This window comes from Yamadazyma tenuis, chromosome 4, assembly GCF_029203305.1.
Source record: "Yamadazyma tenuis chromosome 4, complete sequence".
Classification (NCBI taxonomy): domain Eukaryota; kingdom Fungi; phylum Ascomycota; class Pichiomycetes; order Serinales; family Debaryomycetaceae; genus Yamadazyma; species Yamadazyma tenuis.
This window is the reverse complement of record NC_089464.1, coordinates 120716-136341: the sequence shown is the minus strand read 5'-3', so window position 1 is coordinate 136341 and position 15626 is coordinate 120716. Positions and strand designations below refer to the sequence as shown.

The 15626-nt window shown below is 48.9% G+C and overlaps 11 protein-coding genes across 11 annotated transcripts; 7 read left to right on the top strand and 4 right to left on the bottom strand. All coding sequences in view use genetic code 12, as the record gives it.

Moving 5' to 3' along the window:
• Positions 1 to 350: 350 nt before the first annotated feature.
• PSN45_003141 (uncharacterized protein) lies at positions 351 to 2033 on the top strand (the record flags this gene model as incomplete). The annotated part of the gene is made up of 1 exon (XM_006684552.2): positions 351 to 2033. One exon carries the CDS (start codon positions 351 to 353, stop codon positions 2031 to 2033), a length of 1683 nt encoding a protein of 560 aa, XP_006684615.2.
• A 28-nt stretch (positions 2034 to 2061) lies between these two features.
• PSN45_003140 (uncharacterized protein) lies at positions 2062 to 2728 on the bottom strand (the record flags this gene model as incomplete). Its single annotated transcript, XM_066158021.1, has 2 exons — positions 2062 to 2620; positions 2670 to 2728. The coding sequence occupies 2 exons, from the start codon at positions 2726 to 2728 to the stop codon at positions 2062 to 2064; spliced, it is 618 nt and encodes a 205-aa protein (XP_066014118.1).
• A 748-nt stretch (positions 2729 to 3476) lies between these two features.
• Positions 3477 to 4694, top strand: PSN45_003139 (uncharacterized protein; the record flags this gene model as incomplete). The annotated part of the gene is made up of 1 exon (XM_006684553.2): positions 3477 to 4694. The coding sequence occupies one exon, from the start codon at positions 3477 to 3479 to the stop codon at positions 4692 to 4694; it is 1218 nt and encodes a 405-aa protein (XP_006684616.2).
• Positions 4695 to 5296: 602 nt separating this feature from the next.
• On the top strand, positions 5297 to 6406 carry GPD1_2 (glycerol-3-phosphate dehydrogenase; the record flags this gene model as incomplete). The annotated part of the gene is made up of 1 exon (XM_006684554.2): positions 5297 to 6406. The coding sequence occupies one exon, from the start codon at positions 5297 to 5299 to the stop codon at positions 6404 to 6406; it is 1110 nt and encodes a 369-aa protein (XP_006684617.1).
• A 74-nt stretch (positions 6407 to 6480) lies between these two features.
• On the top strand, positions 6481 to 7569 carry PCD1 (8-oxo-dGTP diphosphatase; the record flags this gene model as incomplete). Its single annotated transcript, XM_006684802.1, has 1 exon — positions 6481 to 7569. One exon carries the CDS (start codon positions 6481 to 6483, stop codon positions 7567 to 7569), a length of 1089 nt encoding a protein of 362 aa, XP_006684865.1.
• A 234-nt stretch (positions 7570 to 7803) lies between these two features.
• PSN45_003136 (uncharacterized protein) lies at positions 7804 to 8352 on the top strand (the record flags this gene model as incomplete). The annotated part of the gene is made up of 1 exon (XM_006684557.1): positions 7804 to 8352. One exon carries the CDS (start codon positions 7804 to 7806, stop codon positions 8350 to 8352), a length of 549 nt encoding a protein of 182 aa, XP_006684620.1.
• A 24-nt stretch (positions 8353 to 8376) lies between these two features.
• SSF1 (rRNA-binding ribosome biosynthesis protein) lies at positions 8377 to 9618 on the bottom strand (the record flags this gene model as incomplete). The annotated part of the gene is made up of 1 exon (XM_006684555.2): positions 8377 to 9618. One exon carries the CDS (start codon positions 9616 to 9618, stop codon positions 8377 to 8379), a length of 1242 nt encoding a protein of 413 aa, XP_006684618.1.
• A 76-nt stretch (positions 9619 to 9694) lies between these two features.
• Positions 9695 to 11152, top strand: RRP3 (ribosomal RNA processing protein; the record flags this gene model as incomplete). Its single annotated transcript, XM_006684559.2, has 1 exon — positions 9695 to 11152. The coding sequence occupies one exon, from the start codon at positions 9695 to 9697 to the stop codon at positions 11150 to 11152; it is 1458 nt and encodes a 485-aa protein (XP_006684622.1).
• A 136-nt stretch (positions 11153 to 11288) lies between these two features.
• Positions 11289 to 12332, bottom strand: PSN45_003133 (uncharacterized protein; the record flags this gene model as incomplete). Its single annotated transcript, XM_066158020.1, has 2 exons — positions 11289 to 12225; positions 12283 to 12332. 2 exons carry the CDS (start codon positions 12330 to 12332, stop codon positions 11289 to 11291), a joined length of 987 nt encoding a protein of 328 aa, XP_066014117.1.
• Positions 12333 to 12827: 495 nt separating this feature from the next.
• Positions 12828 to 13337, top strand: SRB7 (RNA polymerase II mediator complex subunit; the record flags this gene model as incomplete). Its single annotated transcript, XM_006684560.2, has 1 exon — positions 12828 to 13337. The coding sequence occupies one exon, from the start codon at positions 12828 to 12830 to the stop codon at positions 13335 to 13337; it is 510 nt and encodes a 169-aa protein (XP_006684623.2).
• A 57-nt stretch (positions 13338 to 13394) lies between these two features.
• Positions 13395 to 15602, bottom strand: PSN45_003131 (dolichyl-phosphate-mannose-protein O-mannosyl transferase; the record flags this gene model as incomplete). Its single annotated transcript, XM_006684804.1, has 1 exon — positions 13395 to 15602. One exon carries the CDS (start codon positions 15600 to 15602, stop codon positions 13395 to 13397), a length of 2208 nt encoding a protein of 735 aa, XP_006684867.1.
• Positions 15603 to 15626: the final 24 nt, after the last annotated feature.

The following is a 15626-nucleotide window of genomic DNA, read 5'->3' as shown; positions in this document are numbered from 1 at the left end:
TAGTTAATAGATGATTAATTAGTACACTAGTGTAAAGCCTTGGAGCGGCACTTCCGCCGCGCGCAGCGAGCAACGAGCAACGAGCAACCCCGGGCCCGTGCCGCACGTCCGCTCTATGAGCGTCATAGCACTAAAAGTATATCAGTCACCTCCAGGGGTTACACCAGCTTAACACAACACAACAACCTTCCCATACCAGGTTCATACAACTGCAAAGCACATCTCTCGACAATTTTGTATATTTGCAACCATCACCAATATCTACTTCATATATGGTTTCTTTGGCTGCTATAACTCACGACTAGTTTGCACCACCTCCAAATCGTTTTACACGCCACAAAAACAACCACATGATGGTAGCCCTGGAAGACAATCACGTGGATGGCTTCGAGCCCAAGTTCGATCTCGGTACGTCAGACCAGGACTCAAATACGTCTCTTCCTTCGGATATGGACTCCGAGCACTATGAACAAAACACTCTCCAAATGGACGTCGGAGGCTTCCACGAGGTTCCGCTCGACTTGCGAGCCATCACCTCCGAAGCCACGTCCCGCCAAATTTCCCGGCTCCAGTCTCGGCACTCATCGGTGGGAGATGAGACACTGGAACCCGAGGTGCTCCACAAAACTGCGTCTGAAAAAGACCCCAAATATGCCCGGTTCTCCAACAAAACCAAGCACGTATGCCTCCTTATCTCCGCCATGTCAGGCTTCTTGGCCCCGTTGTCGTCGTTGACGATTTTGCCTGCTATTCCCGAAATAGCCCTGCGTTTCAACACCACCGAGGAAATCATTAATGTCTCCAATGCCATCTACTGTGTGTGCATGTCGCTTCTGCCGTGCATCTTCTCGCCCTGCAGCGACATCTACGGCCGGCGCTACACATTTTTGTTCTGCAGCGTGATGTTCTGTGTGAGTTCGGCCTTGGTAGCGGTGTCTCAGAACTTGGCCATGTTCTTTGTGTTTCGGTGTATGAGTGGGTTCTTCGGGACCTCATTCTTCAGCATCGGGGGACACATTGTGGGCGACGTCTACCACCCGACCCAGCGTGGCAGAGCCATGGCGGCGTTGGTGGCAGGGGCTCAGGTGGGAACTGGGTTTGGTCCGGTGTTTGGGGGGATTATCGTCAACTTCACGTCCTGGCGAGTGATTCTCTGGGTGATGATGGGAGCTGGTGCCATGGTGATGGTGCTAGCGGTGTTTTTTTTACCGGAGACGTCGGTGCAGACGGTTCACTCGTTGGTACTAGCAGAAGCCCGCAAAACCAACCCATCCACCAGGTTTGTGTTTGTACCCTTCAACCCGCTCCGTATCATGAAGGCATTAAAGTACCCCAACCTCTCGATCGATGGATTCATTGCCATTGCCACCTTGTACACCATGTTCCAGTTGCAAACGCCGATTCGCTCGGTGCTCGAGCCTCGTTTCCATCTAGACTCGCCGCTTTATAGTGGGCTTTTCTACTTGGCTCCTGGCATGGGATACGTCACCGGCAGCTTCATAGGCGGTCCGTGGGCCGACTGGACCGTCAAGCGGTACATGAAGAAAAAAGGTAGAAGGGTTCCTGAGGACCGGTTGCGAACAGTTCTTATCCCGTTGGGAATCATGTATCCCGTGAGCACCATGATATACGGATGGTCAATTGAGTACAAGAAGGGTGGCATGGCCGTGCCCATCATATTCTTGTTCATGGGTGGAGTGGCCCAAACGTGCATTTTCCCGGCTTCAAATGCCTATTGTGTGGACTCGATGCCTGAGCTCGGGGGAGATGGTATTGCCAGCAGCTACTTCTCGCGGTACGTGGCGGCGGCGGTGGCATCAGCGTCGTGCTTGACGAGCATCAAGAACATCGGGTTGGGGTGGACTTGCACCATCACCGCCATTGTGCTTTGGATAGCTTGTGGGTGTGCGGTGGTGTTGATTATCTGGGGAGAGCAAATGAGGATACGGGCGTTGGTGAAGGCCGGGCTCCGTGATGCCGACGACCTCAACAGTATCCAGAGACAGATGGTGAAGAGACACAAGGAGATTTAACAATATATTCATTAAAAGGTAGGGAAAGCTACCTAGGCTCATACAGTTTCCACTTTCCTGACTTTTTCTTTTTGGCCTCCATGGCCGGTGGAGGCGGCATATCAAAGTCAAGCATGCCTGTGAAGGCATAAAGAACGTCATCATTGGCGTGAAACGGGGTGGTTCCCCAGGTTTGGGCGTTTCTGGCGGCTTGCGGTTCAGGAGACAAATATTCGTTGGGTTGCACATTCAGACTGAGCGGCAGTAAGTGATCTCGTTGGTTTTCATAGAAGGTTCCTAGAGGAGGCGGCTCCACATACCCGTGGTGGTGGAGCGACGATGACAAGGCCATGGCGGTGGTGTGGTTGGAATGAGGTACAAGATTGGAATGAGATGCAAGATTGGAGTGGGATCCAAGACCCTCCTGATATACCGACCAAGATTCAAACCCGGGGGAGATGGGTTTGGCGGTGGTGTAGTTGGTGAAGTTCTTGAGGTTTCGATGGGGTTCTGTAATCTTCCAGTCGAGGTTATCCTTAACATAACTACACTCCAAATTGAGTCTCTTGCAAGCATTACAAATGGGTTTTGTTTCATCACACTTTTTTCTAGACAGTTAGTAACAAGAAAGCCACAAATTTTGATGACGATACGTACTTCCGCCGGCGGCACAGAAGACACCCAGCCTTGCTCCGGGTATACTTCTTCCCTTCCATGGGAGGTTTATAATTATGGCGTTTCGCAGCTATGATGGATCTAAGGCAAATATATAAATCGGGCGTGAGCGTGTAACGTAAAGCGCCAGAAGACAATACGAGATGTTAAATCCTTTGGAAACAAGATCATGCACTGTTTATCCCCCCTTCTGAAACTTGTGACAAAAACAAAAGTTGAGACAAAGGTTTTATCACCCCTTTCAATTGATGGGCTTTATAGCAACAGCACCCAAACTACCGAAATGACACCTGTCCGGATGTTGCGTGGGTGGTTTGAGGACCGTTTGGGTTTGTTTATATATATAATTTGCTTGTTTCAGTAACCGACCACGTATACTGAGTGGAATCACTGGATCGTCTGACCTGTATAATATTCAGTGATCTGGCATTACCCGCAGAATCGGGTCTTAATGGAGTCGCAAATGACGCACCCTGTGGAATTAGACGCACATCTGCAGTCGAACATTTCCTCTTTTAGTATACATATTATCGTCAGGGCCGTGGTCACGTGCCCCACCGCGGGTGCCGTTGTGGGCGCTGACCCACTGGAAGGGTGGGAAGGGTGGTAGGTGGCGTGTGCGTGTCCCTTCCACGACAGATACCGCGTGTACCCCCCATCCCAATGAGTGAACAGGACGTGTACCTTCCTAATAACAGTGCGAATGGGCGTGTGGTCACCGCATCACTCGTGATCGCACCGAGGTGGGTAATCAAATCCCCAGATTACTCACTACTTGCCATATACGCCATGGATTCGTGTGGTCCCTCTAATGCTGTCAAGAACTTGGCACAGTACTCGCTGCGTGACACGTCCCTCCAGAATGATGTCGCCCGTGGCCGGGGGCCTATGGGTCCTCAGTCCTTCAGAAACACCAATGTGGTGGATAACAACTTGAACCAACAGTTCCAGGAGTTTAGTGGGGCTCCCACCACCAATTTTGCCTCGCAGTTCATGAACCAGTTCAATCCCGGTACGATCCAGCGGCCGGGTCCGCCGTCCCAGCTTCCCCAGGCCCAACAACAGGGATGGGTCAACGACTTCTCGCACATGTCTTTAGAGCAGAGACAGCATCAGCATCATCAACAACAACATCATCAACAACATCAACAACATCATCAACAGCATCAACAACAACAATATCAGCAGGACTGGCACTCCCAGTTCAACTCCCAAACCCGGTCTCAACCATCCCAACTCTCCCCCAATTACACCAGCTTCCAGCTCAATACCCGGAGCAACCTCCGGACCCATTTCGAGCCCATTGCCGCCAACATGACGGAACACAGAGAAACCCACCACTTGGAACAGCAAAATCAACAATTCGAACAGCATTTCCAGGATATTGAAAAGGAACTCGCAGCAGACACCTCCGACAAACAAGAGTTTGCCATGGCTGCCAAGCTGATTCACACCACTCTAAGCTCCCAGGGACTGCGCAACAACGAAATGGCCGACAAGTTGAAGAACTCGGAATTCATGAAACTCATGGATTCGATCTCCCATCGGCGGGTCGAATTATCCACCCAAGGAGATAAGTTGGTGGACCAACAAGGCAATGATGTCCGAGACGTAGCACTTGCCCACGACCGGGAAGAGACGGTTACCCACGACCGGATACTGATAAACGAGCCTTCAACGACTTCCCATGCCAACCCGATTCTCACCGGCAACCCCATGATGCACTACCACGATTATCCTCATACGGAACAGCAGGTAGCCGACCCTCTGCAAAACAGCCATCTTCCCGACCCGCTTGCGCACATTCCAGACGGAAGTCTTGAAGGCATTTCGGAACCCCTCCAGGCGGCCCGGATTATTAGTGGAAATCAAGTGAAGGCCAGAAACTGGATGGAAGACGACGATTTTTTGGACATGACCGATGGGATGAACCAGGTGAGCACCTCTCTTGATCGGATGCGCCAGCAAGAATATGAAGCGTATCGGCACGATGACGATTATCAGTAGGGGCGGATTCATAAAGTGCAGTGAATACCGCACTCCGGTTATCAGGTACGATACGAATCAGGATTCTATTGTAGGAGTTAAATGATGTAACGATGATATCATTACCTGTATATCAGGAAAAACTTCCTGCGGACATTTTTCTTTTTCGGAGTTTGGTGATTTTTGTGGTTGCGGAAAAACTTTGGTGGTGGTGGTACCGTCGGGGAAGGGGAACGGGCTGTCACTAGGGGGGCAGAGTGCCGATCAGCAACCTCCGAAAATAAAAATGTTGGGGAAGTCCGAACCCCGACCGATGGCAGCACCACATCGGCTCTGCTTGATCAACTACTAAAACAAAGACTTCCAAGGTATCAGGCCCTATGATGGCATTATGATGTAATGGTGCCACCTACAGCCAAGGAAATGGTGGAGGCACAAGCGCTGCCTGGACAGTAGGGTGGGATCGGTGGGGGCTTTTTTTTTGGGTGGTAGTCCTGTATGTACCTCCACCCGGATCTCATTCACCCATCGCCGCCGGTTCTCACAACCCTAAAAGAAAGTCGCCTCCTAAAACTATATAAGGAGCAAACAGGACCACCTTTTCCACATTTCGCAACGCCGTCATGACTACTACACCCATCAAAATCGTCACTCCTTTCAGAATCGCCATCATCGGCTCCGGAAACTGGGGAACTGCCGTCGCCAAACTCGTGGCCGAAAACACCAGAGACAAGCCCGAAATCTTCCAAAAATCCGTAAATATGTGGGTATTTGAAGAGGACATAAACGGAGAGAAATTGACTGATATAATTAACACCAAGCACGAAAACGTCAAGTACTTGCCCGGTATTCAATTGCCCGAAAACTTGATCGCCAACCCCGACGTGGTAGACACCGTCAAAAATGCCGACTTGTTGGTGTTCAACATTCCTCATCAATTCTTACCCAGAGTTTGTAAACAACTTGTGGGACAAGTGAAACCTTCTGTCAGAGCCATTTCATGCTTGAAAGGGTTGGAAGTGACCCAGGAAGGATGTAAACTTTTGTCACAATCCATCACCGATACGTTGGGAATCCACTGTGGTGTATTATCAGGAGCCAACATCGCCAACGAGGTAGCCAAAGAAAAGTGGTCGGAAACCTCCATCGCGTACGATTTGCCCAAGGACTTCAAAGGTGACGGGCTCGATATCAACGAGTACGTGTTGAGAGAAGCGTTTCATCGAAGTTATTTCCATGTCAACGTCATCAAGGACGTGGTGGGAGCCTCCATTGCTGGAGCTCTCAAGAATGTGGTTGCCATTGCTGCGGGATTGGTGGAAGGTGCCGGGTGGGGGGATAATGCTAAGGCAGCTGTCATGAGAATCGGAATCAAAGAAACCATCAAGTTTGCGTCTTACTACGAAAAGTTCGGCATTAAGACCTCATTACCTCCACAAGCAACCACCTTCACCGAGGAATCTGCGGGAGTCGCCGACTTGATCACCACCTGTTCCGGTGGGAGAAATGTTCGTGTGGCCCGGTATATGGTGGAACATGGAGTAAGTGCCTGGGAGGCTGAAAAGACCTTATTAAATGGACAATCGTCACAGGGGATCTTGACCGCCAAAGAGGTGCACGAGCTCTTGGAAAACTACAAGTTGCAAGATGAGTTCCCATTGTTCGAGGCCACCTACAAGGTGATCTATGAGAACTTGGATGTTAATGAATTACCAACCTTATTGGAAGCTTAGGATAGAATAATAGAATATTGGTATTAAATTGTGCGCGACTCCACAAATTGCTAGACAGTAAAAATCACAGTCTGATGCTGGAATCACCTCTTAACACCATCACCAAGTACAACTTCCCCCATTATGACAACCAACCGACGCTGGTATGGAACCGACTCCCGGTCCTGAGGCGGTCGGCGGTGTTTGTGCTTCTTTTCTTGGGAAAGTTGGGAGAATTGCGGGTGGTGCTCACCAAGCGCTCCTCCAAACTCAGGAATTTTCCTGGTCATATCTCCTTCCCTGGTGGTAAGAGTGACAACGGGTTGGAGCTGGAATGGCACACGGCCCGCCGCGAGATGGAAGAAGAAATCGGCCTTTCGGCTAATAACGAATACCTCCTCAAAAATTTTGGGTTTGAAATCGACCATCTCAATGTGATGCCCAGTTACTTGTCACGAACATTTCTGGCTGTCCGCCCGTGCGTGGGGTTCATGCGGTTTGCTGCCGACACGTCGGGGGCAGATTTGATCCACAACTTGAAGGTCAACTTGAATCCTGGAGAAAGTTCGTCGGTGTTCAGCTGTCCTCTCCAGGACTTTCTCTATCCGATTTCCGACCGAGACCTGTTGGAATGCATTGAAAAACAGAGTTTCCGGATGTCATGGGGTGGTATACCCTGGATGTTGCGAACGTACACATTCCCGCAATTGGTGGCAGGTGAGGCTTCTTGGTTGCAGGAAGTTCAAGGCCTTCTGGAGCTGGAACTGGAACTGGAACTCAATAGCGACTCCGCCGAGCTCCAGGGAGAGGAGAGTCAGGCCCAGTCGGAAGAAGTCCCCCAGACGTCTCGGGGCTCGAGAAAACTCAATCGAGAAAAATGGGGCCGATTGGGCTCGAGACGGCATTCGGAAACAAATGAAAAGATATACGACGTTTGGGGCTTGACCGCCAACATTCTTCATGATCTTGCCAATGTCGTGTATACCAACAACGCCACGAACTCGGAGTTTGGACAAGAAGACCTCATCTATAGCATCTGGCATCATGGCAACCAGATGCGAGAAAAGAAGCGGTCACCAGAGGAGTCCCAGTTGATTGAGAGCCGGTCCCGGCCTGATGATTTGGGCTTCGGGGACATCTTGCCGCGGACAGAGTTTCTACGCTTGAAGCAGTTGTACAAGTAGCACAGAATATAAATATCAGTATTAAATGGCTGCTAAATAGTAGAATAGGTAAAGTTTGGCGGAACCGTTTTTATTGGGTGCCAAACGGCTGGATGCTAATACCAAACCCATTACTACCGAGACTTTTACTACCGAGAGTATTACCACCTCACAAATATTCACTTACTGAGCTCCAACCTTCTTTCTCACTCTCAGCGTTCTCACTTTTTATTCCAATATTCGCAGCATTTCAACATGGATCCCTCCAACCACAAAGACATTCTAACTGAACAGCTCCTACACCTCGTCGACCAGTACGAGTCGCTTGCCAACACCTCGTTTAGAACCAACTTCATCGATGGTTTCCTTAACCTCAGCAGAGCCAACTTCAACGGTGGTGGTTTGCGGACCTATGGCGTCAAAGACTTTGACCTCAGATCATATTTGGCCTGTAAAAACATCAAATCCGGCCCAAATCTCGAGCTTGAGGACTACCTCCAACGCCAGGAACTGAAGAAACACGACAAGGAACCCGAATACACCAAAAAGGACCAAACCACAAAACAAAACCAAAACACCGCTGTGTCTTCGAGTGTCCACCGCTCAAAGAATGAAAGTATCAGCCACACGGAGGAGTTTGGAAACTCGCTATACAAAGACCCAATTAACCAATTCGGTGCCCTCGTGCCGTACCAATTGAGAGAAGCACAGGCGTCTTTCAACTTGGCCCTAATAAATTCGGTGGAATTGGTAAACCTCCAGAACAAAATCTCCAGCATCATCAGCCAGATCGAACAATTATAAGTTAAACATGCATGACTCATTCTTCTACTCACTATACAAATCACTATCAATCTCATATTGATCGACGTCGGGTCCGTCACTGTCACTGTCACTGTCACTGGACTGATCTTGCTCAATGTCCCGATTTTCACCATTTTCATCGGCAATTCTAGCCTTCTTTCTAGCCTTTTTCTCATCCTTTTTGTCTTTTTTGGCTTGAACATTCTCCAATTGCTTGGCTCTTCTTTCGGCCTTCAACTTTCTCTTGATTCCGGCCAGTTTCTCCAAGTTCTTCAACTCAGCTGGCGTCTTGACAATCTTGGAGTGATAAATGGTCTTGGAGGTGCCGGTCAACTTCTCTTCGATCTTGACCAAGCTCATATTGATTCTGGGGCCCAACTCCGTGAGCTTGATGGCCTTTTTACGGGTGATTTCTTGTGGTTGTTGCTGATCGGGAACCTTTTTTGTGGCAGATGCCTGGTTTTCTTCGTTAATGTCGACAATGGCATCGTCTTCCACTTCACTATCGGAGGTCATTCCGCCGACCGAGTATGGGTCCAACAACAAGTCACTGACATCTTCATTTTTGGTCATTATAGGGAGGCTTTTCTTTAAATTGTGATGAGAGTTGATCAACTTCTTAATGTTACGAGAAGTGTCGACAAGTTTGGTGTCGATGGCATAGTGTCTCAAGGAGATCTCCTGAGTTTCGGGATCCTTGTTGATCATTAAAATTCTTTTGATGCTGGTGACCCTTGTCAGTTGGGGCTGGATAGGAGGAAACATGTTTTGGAACACCGTTACCATCAATTTCTCATGAGGCGGGGCTTCACTCATTTTACCCAGGAATCCGTTCAACACAAGCAATGGCGGGTTAAGAAACTCGGGAGAGTCCTTACCAACTGTCTTGGGGTGTTTTAAGATCTTTTGAACGTCTTTTACCAATGAATACAGATTTATCTTGAATTGCAACATAGGTCCTCTGGGCATCTTTCCGATTCTGAGCGACAAGTTACCAGTAGATTCCGATTGCTTGAATACGAACAAGTCGCTGACGCCCAACGGTCCGGCCATGACGATGAAATCCTTCAACTTATTACTCTTTCTTTCTCTCAAGTTGATGGCCGTGTGAGGCTGCATCACATATCTAAAATCTCTCACAAGCAGGCTCAACGAGTGGTTTTTTAACGACAGCCCGAGTCTGAGCACCATCGACTTGGGGATCTTGGCCAACTCTTCTGCCGTGAGCTTCTTATGGGTTCTTGTTTTCTGTCTTCTTCTGGCCATGGTAGCAGGTTTGAAAAATTTAAAGTCTCATTCGCATCTCATCGCGAAAACACAGTTATATTTCACCACAATACCAATGGCTCACAAAATGAAAGATGCCACCAAAAAGGCCTCCAAGAGTGCCCGGCCCTCGCTGGGTATTCTTGACACCCAGGCCTTGGCCGACAAGATCAGGAAGAACGCCTTGAAGAAAAAACAGGAACAAGCGGCTGCTCCCGCCCTTGAACCCCCCATCGCTCCCTCAGTGGTGTTGGAAGACAAAGTAGTTGATGCATCGGCCGAGACGGCAATCCAAAGCTTCGCCGAGTTCGACTTGATTCCTGAGATCTTGGAGTCCATCCAGGCGATGAAGTTCACCAAGCCCACACCCATCCAGGCCGAATCCATCCCTCACGCGTTGGCAGGTAAAGACATTATTGGATTGGCACAAACCGGTTCTGGGAAAACCGCTGCCTTCGCCATCCCCATTCTCCAGGCGCTCTGGCACGCCAAGACCCCGTACTTCAGCTTGGTGTTGGCTCCCACGCGTGAGTTGGCGTTTCAGATAAAAGAAACGTTTGATGCGCTCGGGTCCTCAATGGGGTTGCGATCGGTTTGTATTGTGGGAGGCATGGACATGATGGACCAGGCCCGAGACTTGATGCGCAAGCCCCATGTGATCGTGGCGACGCCCGGACGTATCACGGACCACTTGGAACACACCAAGGGGTTTTCGTTGAAGAATTTGAAATATTTGGTGATGGATGAGGCCGATCGGTTGCTCGACATGGACTTTGGGCCGGCGTTGGATAAAATTCTAAAGGTGATTCCGGTGGAAAGAACATCGTACTTGTTTTCGGCTACCATGACTAACAAGATTGCCAAGTTACAGCGGGCATCGTTGAAAAACCCTGTTCGAGTGGCGGTTTCCAATAAATACCAGACGGCTGATAATTTGGTGCAGTCGATGATGTTGGTGAGCGATGGATATAAAAACACCTTTTTGGTGCACTTGTTGAACGAGTTCATGGGCAAGAGTATCATTGTGTTCACACGGACAGTGGCCAACTCCGAACGGACGGCCATTTTGACCCGACTTTTGGGGTTTTCGTCGGTACCGTTGAATGGGCAGTTGTCACAGACCCAGAGATTGGGAGCTTTGAATAAGTTCAAGTCGGGAAAAGCCAATATTTTGATAGCCACCGATGTGGCGGCCAGAGGATTGGATATTCCGTCGGTGGACGTGGTGATAAACTACGATATCCCCACTGACTCCAAGGCATATATTCATCGAGTGGGAAGAACGGCCCGAGCTGGAAAATCAGGAAAATCGATTTCGCTCGTCACTCAGTACGACTTGGAGCTCTATTTAAGAATCGAGAGTGTTTTGGGCAAGAAGCTCCCCAAGGATCCTTCGCCTTCGAAGCAGGTGTTGAACACTTTGCATGTTCACGTGGACAGAGCCGTGGCAGAAGCCATTCGGCAGATGAAGGATATTCATGAGCGCAGAGGTAATAGGAACCATAGAGACAACCACGACCGAGAGGAGAGGTGAGGCACCTCCAACAAAATCAAACATAACATACCGAAATAATCTATAGACTCCATGTACCGTGGCATCGCAGGTCCCTGACCGTACCGTAGCATCTGCCTCTCCTGACCGTGGCATCCGCCTCTCGGTCGTGGTTGCTCTACTTCAGTAAATAGTGCACAGGACACTCGCCGTATCCCTTCTTGTTAAACCAGTCCTTGATACACTTGTAGTGGAACACACACAAACACTCCAACCGGCCCACCTTGTCTCCTGGCTTCAACTCCTCAAGACAAATTACACACTCATTGTCATCATCATCCGGGTCCTCCTTCTCGTTCTGCTGAACCGTGCTTATCGATGTGACCGACCCAATACGTAAATGCAACCCTTCGTCGTATCCACTCATCTGTTTGATGGTGTCGTAAGAAGTCCCTTCCACCGCGGGAATCGCTTCAAACTGGGGTTTTGGAATCGGGGGCATGTTATACACCAACATCTTGTTGCGAGGATGCGTGTGGTTACTGCCGCTAGCCCCGCCCGCAAACCGTGAGTGGCTGTAGTCAAAGTCAAACGACGTGAGACAACTTTTGATATGGTCTTCTTTAAAGGTCTCAAAGTCATCATTACTGATTTCATTGATCTTCTTCTTGTGGGTCGTGATGTAGGCATCCAACATGTTGATTGCACACACAGGACACAAGTTATGGTCCAGATCATCGTCCCGCAGGCTCGCCAAGTTGTTGGTGGACGAGTTGGTCGAGGAATCCAACACCCGGGTGGAGGTCCTGGTGCGAGAAAACTTCATCACACTGTTTCGGTCATCGGCCGGGACGCTCATGGTACCGCTGGCACTGGCATTACCCTCGCTGGCCGACAGGCTCCATGACCGGTTCTCTGCGTGTTCTCCCACGATATTACTGTCAAATAATGCTCTTCGGATCATCCTTATTTCCTCTACACATTCATCACAGGTCTTGTAGATTTCCGCCTGGCTCAGGTATATGACTGTGTCTGAAGGGTTGGCAATCACCGTGCGCGGAAAGTACCGCACCGCCTGGTCCGAACAAGTAGCACAAACAAGTCTTCCACACTTTCTGCAATGGTGCCTTCGATTGAGAAAAGTGAAGGGTGTCTCGCAAAGAACACAACACATGGAGCCTGAATCCTCTTGCCAATGGGGTACATAGTCAGCGTCACTCATTTCAGGCGCCGTGCTTGTAGGGGATTGTGTTTGTGGAAAGAAGGCAAAGTGTAGATGTGTGGATTATGTGGATTGTGTAGCTGTGATCCTTTTTTTATCTGAGTCGTGTGCGAGTGCGGCGTGGCTGCGAATCGTGGAGCCACGAAGTGGAAAGCGAATGGTTTAAGGGGAGGGTGGAAGGTTTTTGTGTATGGTGTATATGGATCAGTAGAACATGGGCTGAAGTTAGTATGGGTCTTTTCAGGATCTATTTTGACCACAATTGGGGGAAGTATGTCTATTTTTGTCCCTAACTCCTCCATCTTTAGCCCTAAAGATCCCCAAATCTTCTCTAATGCATCGCCGACGTCGCCATATCTCCTCTGCCCATGATTCACATCCTCTCTCCAATTCTTGCACACCTCTTGCGTTTCCCTCACCCTGTCTTTTCTCACTACTTTTGCAACCGCGAAATTCATCCATCCTCATTGTTTGTTCATCACATTCTTCCACCTAATGTCAGACAGACTCACTCAACTCCAGATCTGTGTGGACCAGCTCATCGAGCAATTCAATGCCACCGTCAACTACGTTAATGTGCACAGCGAGCAGGCACCTCTCGATGAAGACCCCAGTTCTGTCACCAATATAGCTGCCAGTGCGCCGGTGGCCGGGCAAGTACCTCCACAACCAACCCAACCACAAACAGGCCAAACCAGCAACGGACTCTCGGACCACCCGACTTCACATGAGAGTGAGGGTCTGGGTGCCAATTTCGATAACACCATCAACGAGTTGTCGACGGATATAATACTAAAGTCTCGACAAATCTCTATGCTAATTGATTCCTTACCAGGAGTAGGGATATCTGAAGATTCACAGATGCAGTTAATCAAGGATCTATCGGTGGAGCTTCAGGAGGTTGAAAGTGAGAGAATACAAAAAATACACCAGAAAGATGAGCTTTTAAAGTGGGTTGAAGGTTTGATTTTAGAGGTCGCTTCTGGCATCTCCAACACAAAGTAAATTACATATGCTCATTGTGTACTATTAGATATACATACTCATTTCGTTCTGTGGCACCTACTTCTTGTAGGTCCTACAGTCAAAGTCCCAGGATCCAATCCACTTGGCTTCTCGACATGCCTCTCTAGACCAATCAGTTCCATATATCAATGGAGAAAAATACACAAAACATCCTAATGAAAGCCCTCCGATCACCCCAACCAAGATGTAGCCAAAGAGCTTCCGTTTCGATATCTGATACTCAACAAAGTACGTCACCGTCAAAATACAGAAATAAATTGCCGGTAAGTAATGGTGTAAGAACAATTCTCGCTCCATCATAAAGTATGGTTGGTAATGAACCACATACCCAAGTATGGTTTCCATGGTTGCCTGGTAGAACATACTGACGTTGGTAGTTTCATTGGGGAGCATGAATGGGTTCAAATGGTTAATCAAGTAGAAGACTTGTTTCAATCCAATGAACAAAATGGCCATAACTCCAAAATAATAGATGGCAAGGTTTCCAAAATAGTATATATGACTTCCAGGCTCATCTGCTGTCTTTACCCTGGCATCTGTAGAGTAATAGTTGGTTCCCCTGATCAAAAATGGCCATGCTTCGGGTCTTGAGCCATACTCATGAGAACCTCCCATGCCCTTGTTGAACATCCACATCACTTTTTGGTACTCCACAAACTTTTTCCAGAACGTGAGGCCTCCTAGGTTGACTCTCTCGGAACTTTGATCCTTGTCTAGCATTGGATGGCTGTTGTACTCGACATACCATAAAGTGTTAGGAATAGTGGGCTGGTTGATGCAAAGAACTTCGTTTTGACCAAATGCCCATCCCGGAAGCTTCCCTTGATGGGCCACTAGAGAACACCTGGTCCCTTGGTGGAAGAGCTGGAACACGGACTCGGTGGCCCTGAGCTTTATGTTGGGCAAATTGTTTTTTGAATGGGGCTTTTTGTCCAAGATATGGATTTTGAACTCGTAGTTGATGTCTCCCAATAAGTCTCGTGTTCCGTTACACGACACCTCGTTGGCGTAGTCCTTCTCAGTGATGGGGGGCCTCACGTTGTTGACATGAAGAAACTTTCCGGTAGCTTTGTGGAAAAGTCTCACCACATCTCCATTTTTAATGGGATTCACCTGGTCAAAGAGTCTCATATCGGTCCTCTTGGTCTTGGGATGTATTTCCCACTCGTTGTTGTAGTCAGTGTGATACAGATATAACGTCACCTGCTGTTCTTTGGAGCCAGTTTTATAATTAAATGGGTGTGAGTGTAAGTACTTACCCACCTCATTATGTTTTAAAGTCACCGTACTGCCATAAACCACTTCCACCGGCTCTTTTCGGATGGTGTCATAGTCCTTGAATGTGGCCTTGAACTGGGGCGTCATGGGGCCGGCTCCTGGACCTACATTCGGAAGGGCATGGAAATGAAGCGAGAAAGCTGCCAAATAGATCGTGAACGGAACACCCACCAAATAAACAATTCTGGCAACCAAGTGTTTCCACCACCCAAAATCCGACACCTCCAAGTCCCCCAAAACGGTCCATAGTTGTAAGAATGCCAAGATCCCAATCCACCCATAAGTTAAGAGTCCACTCGACTTACTTGAGCATGCGAGCCCTAAAAACACTCCTGTGAGTAACCAGTTGGCATGCCAGCGGCCACTGAAAGCAGTCGAGTTTCTCGCCATGCTGAAACCCAACATCGTGACAGCGGTAAACAAGATCAATGGCGAGTCCAAGAAGAAAAACCGTGATTGGGTCACCATCGAGTTCTCGATCAACACCAAAAACGAGCCAAACAACGCCGACACCGGACCACAATAGTTGTGGCGGAGAATGAGATATGTCACTGGTATCGTCACTAACCCACATGTCGCCGATACGAGCCGGAGGGCAACATACGGGACGTTTTGATCGTACTTCTCGTCTACGTGGCTGAACTCGAATTCTCCATCATACCCAAATAGTATGGCACACCAGTAATAGAGCAACTTGATCAACGGTGGATGCACGTCGATGAAGAATCTCCCGTGGAAGTATTCGTGAATATAGCTTCCGAAGTTGACTTCGTCAAATACAACTTCACTGGGGTATGGGAGTTTGTAGAGCCGGACGAGCACACCCACTGCCAAAAGGGAAAAGAGGCAGAACCGGTCAATGTTTCCAAGCACGGCTCTTCCCACCACTGCTGGTATGGGGCTGGATGTGTAGTACGGCCTTGCTATGCCCTGGTGGTAGCCGGGGGGTAGCTTTACTTCGGACATGGAGAAATGTTTTACAATGAAAAA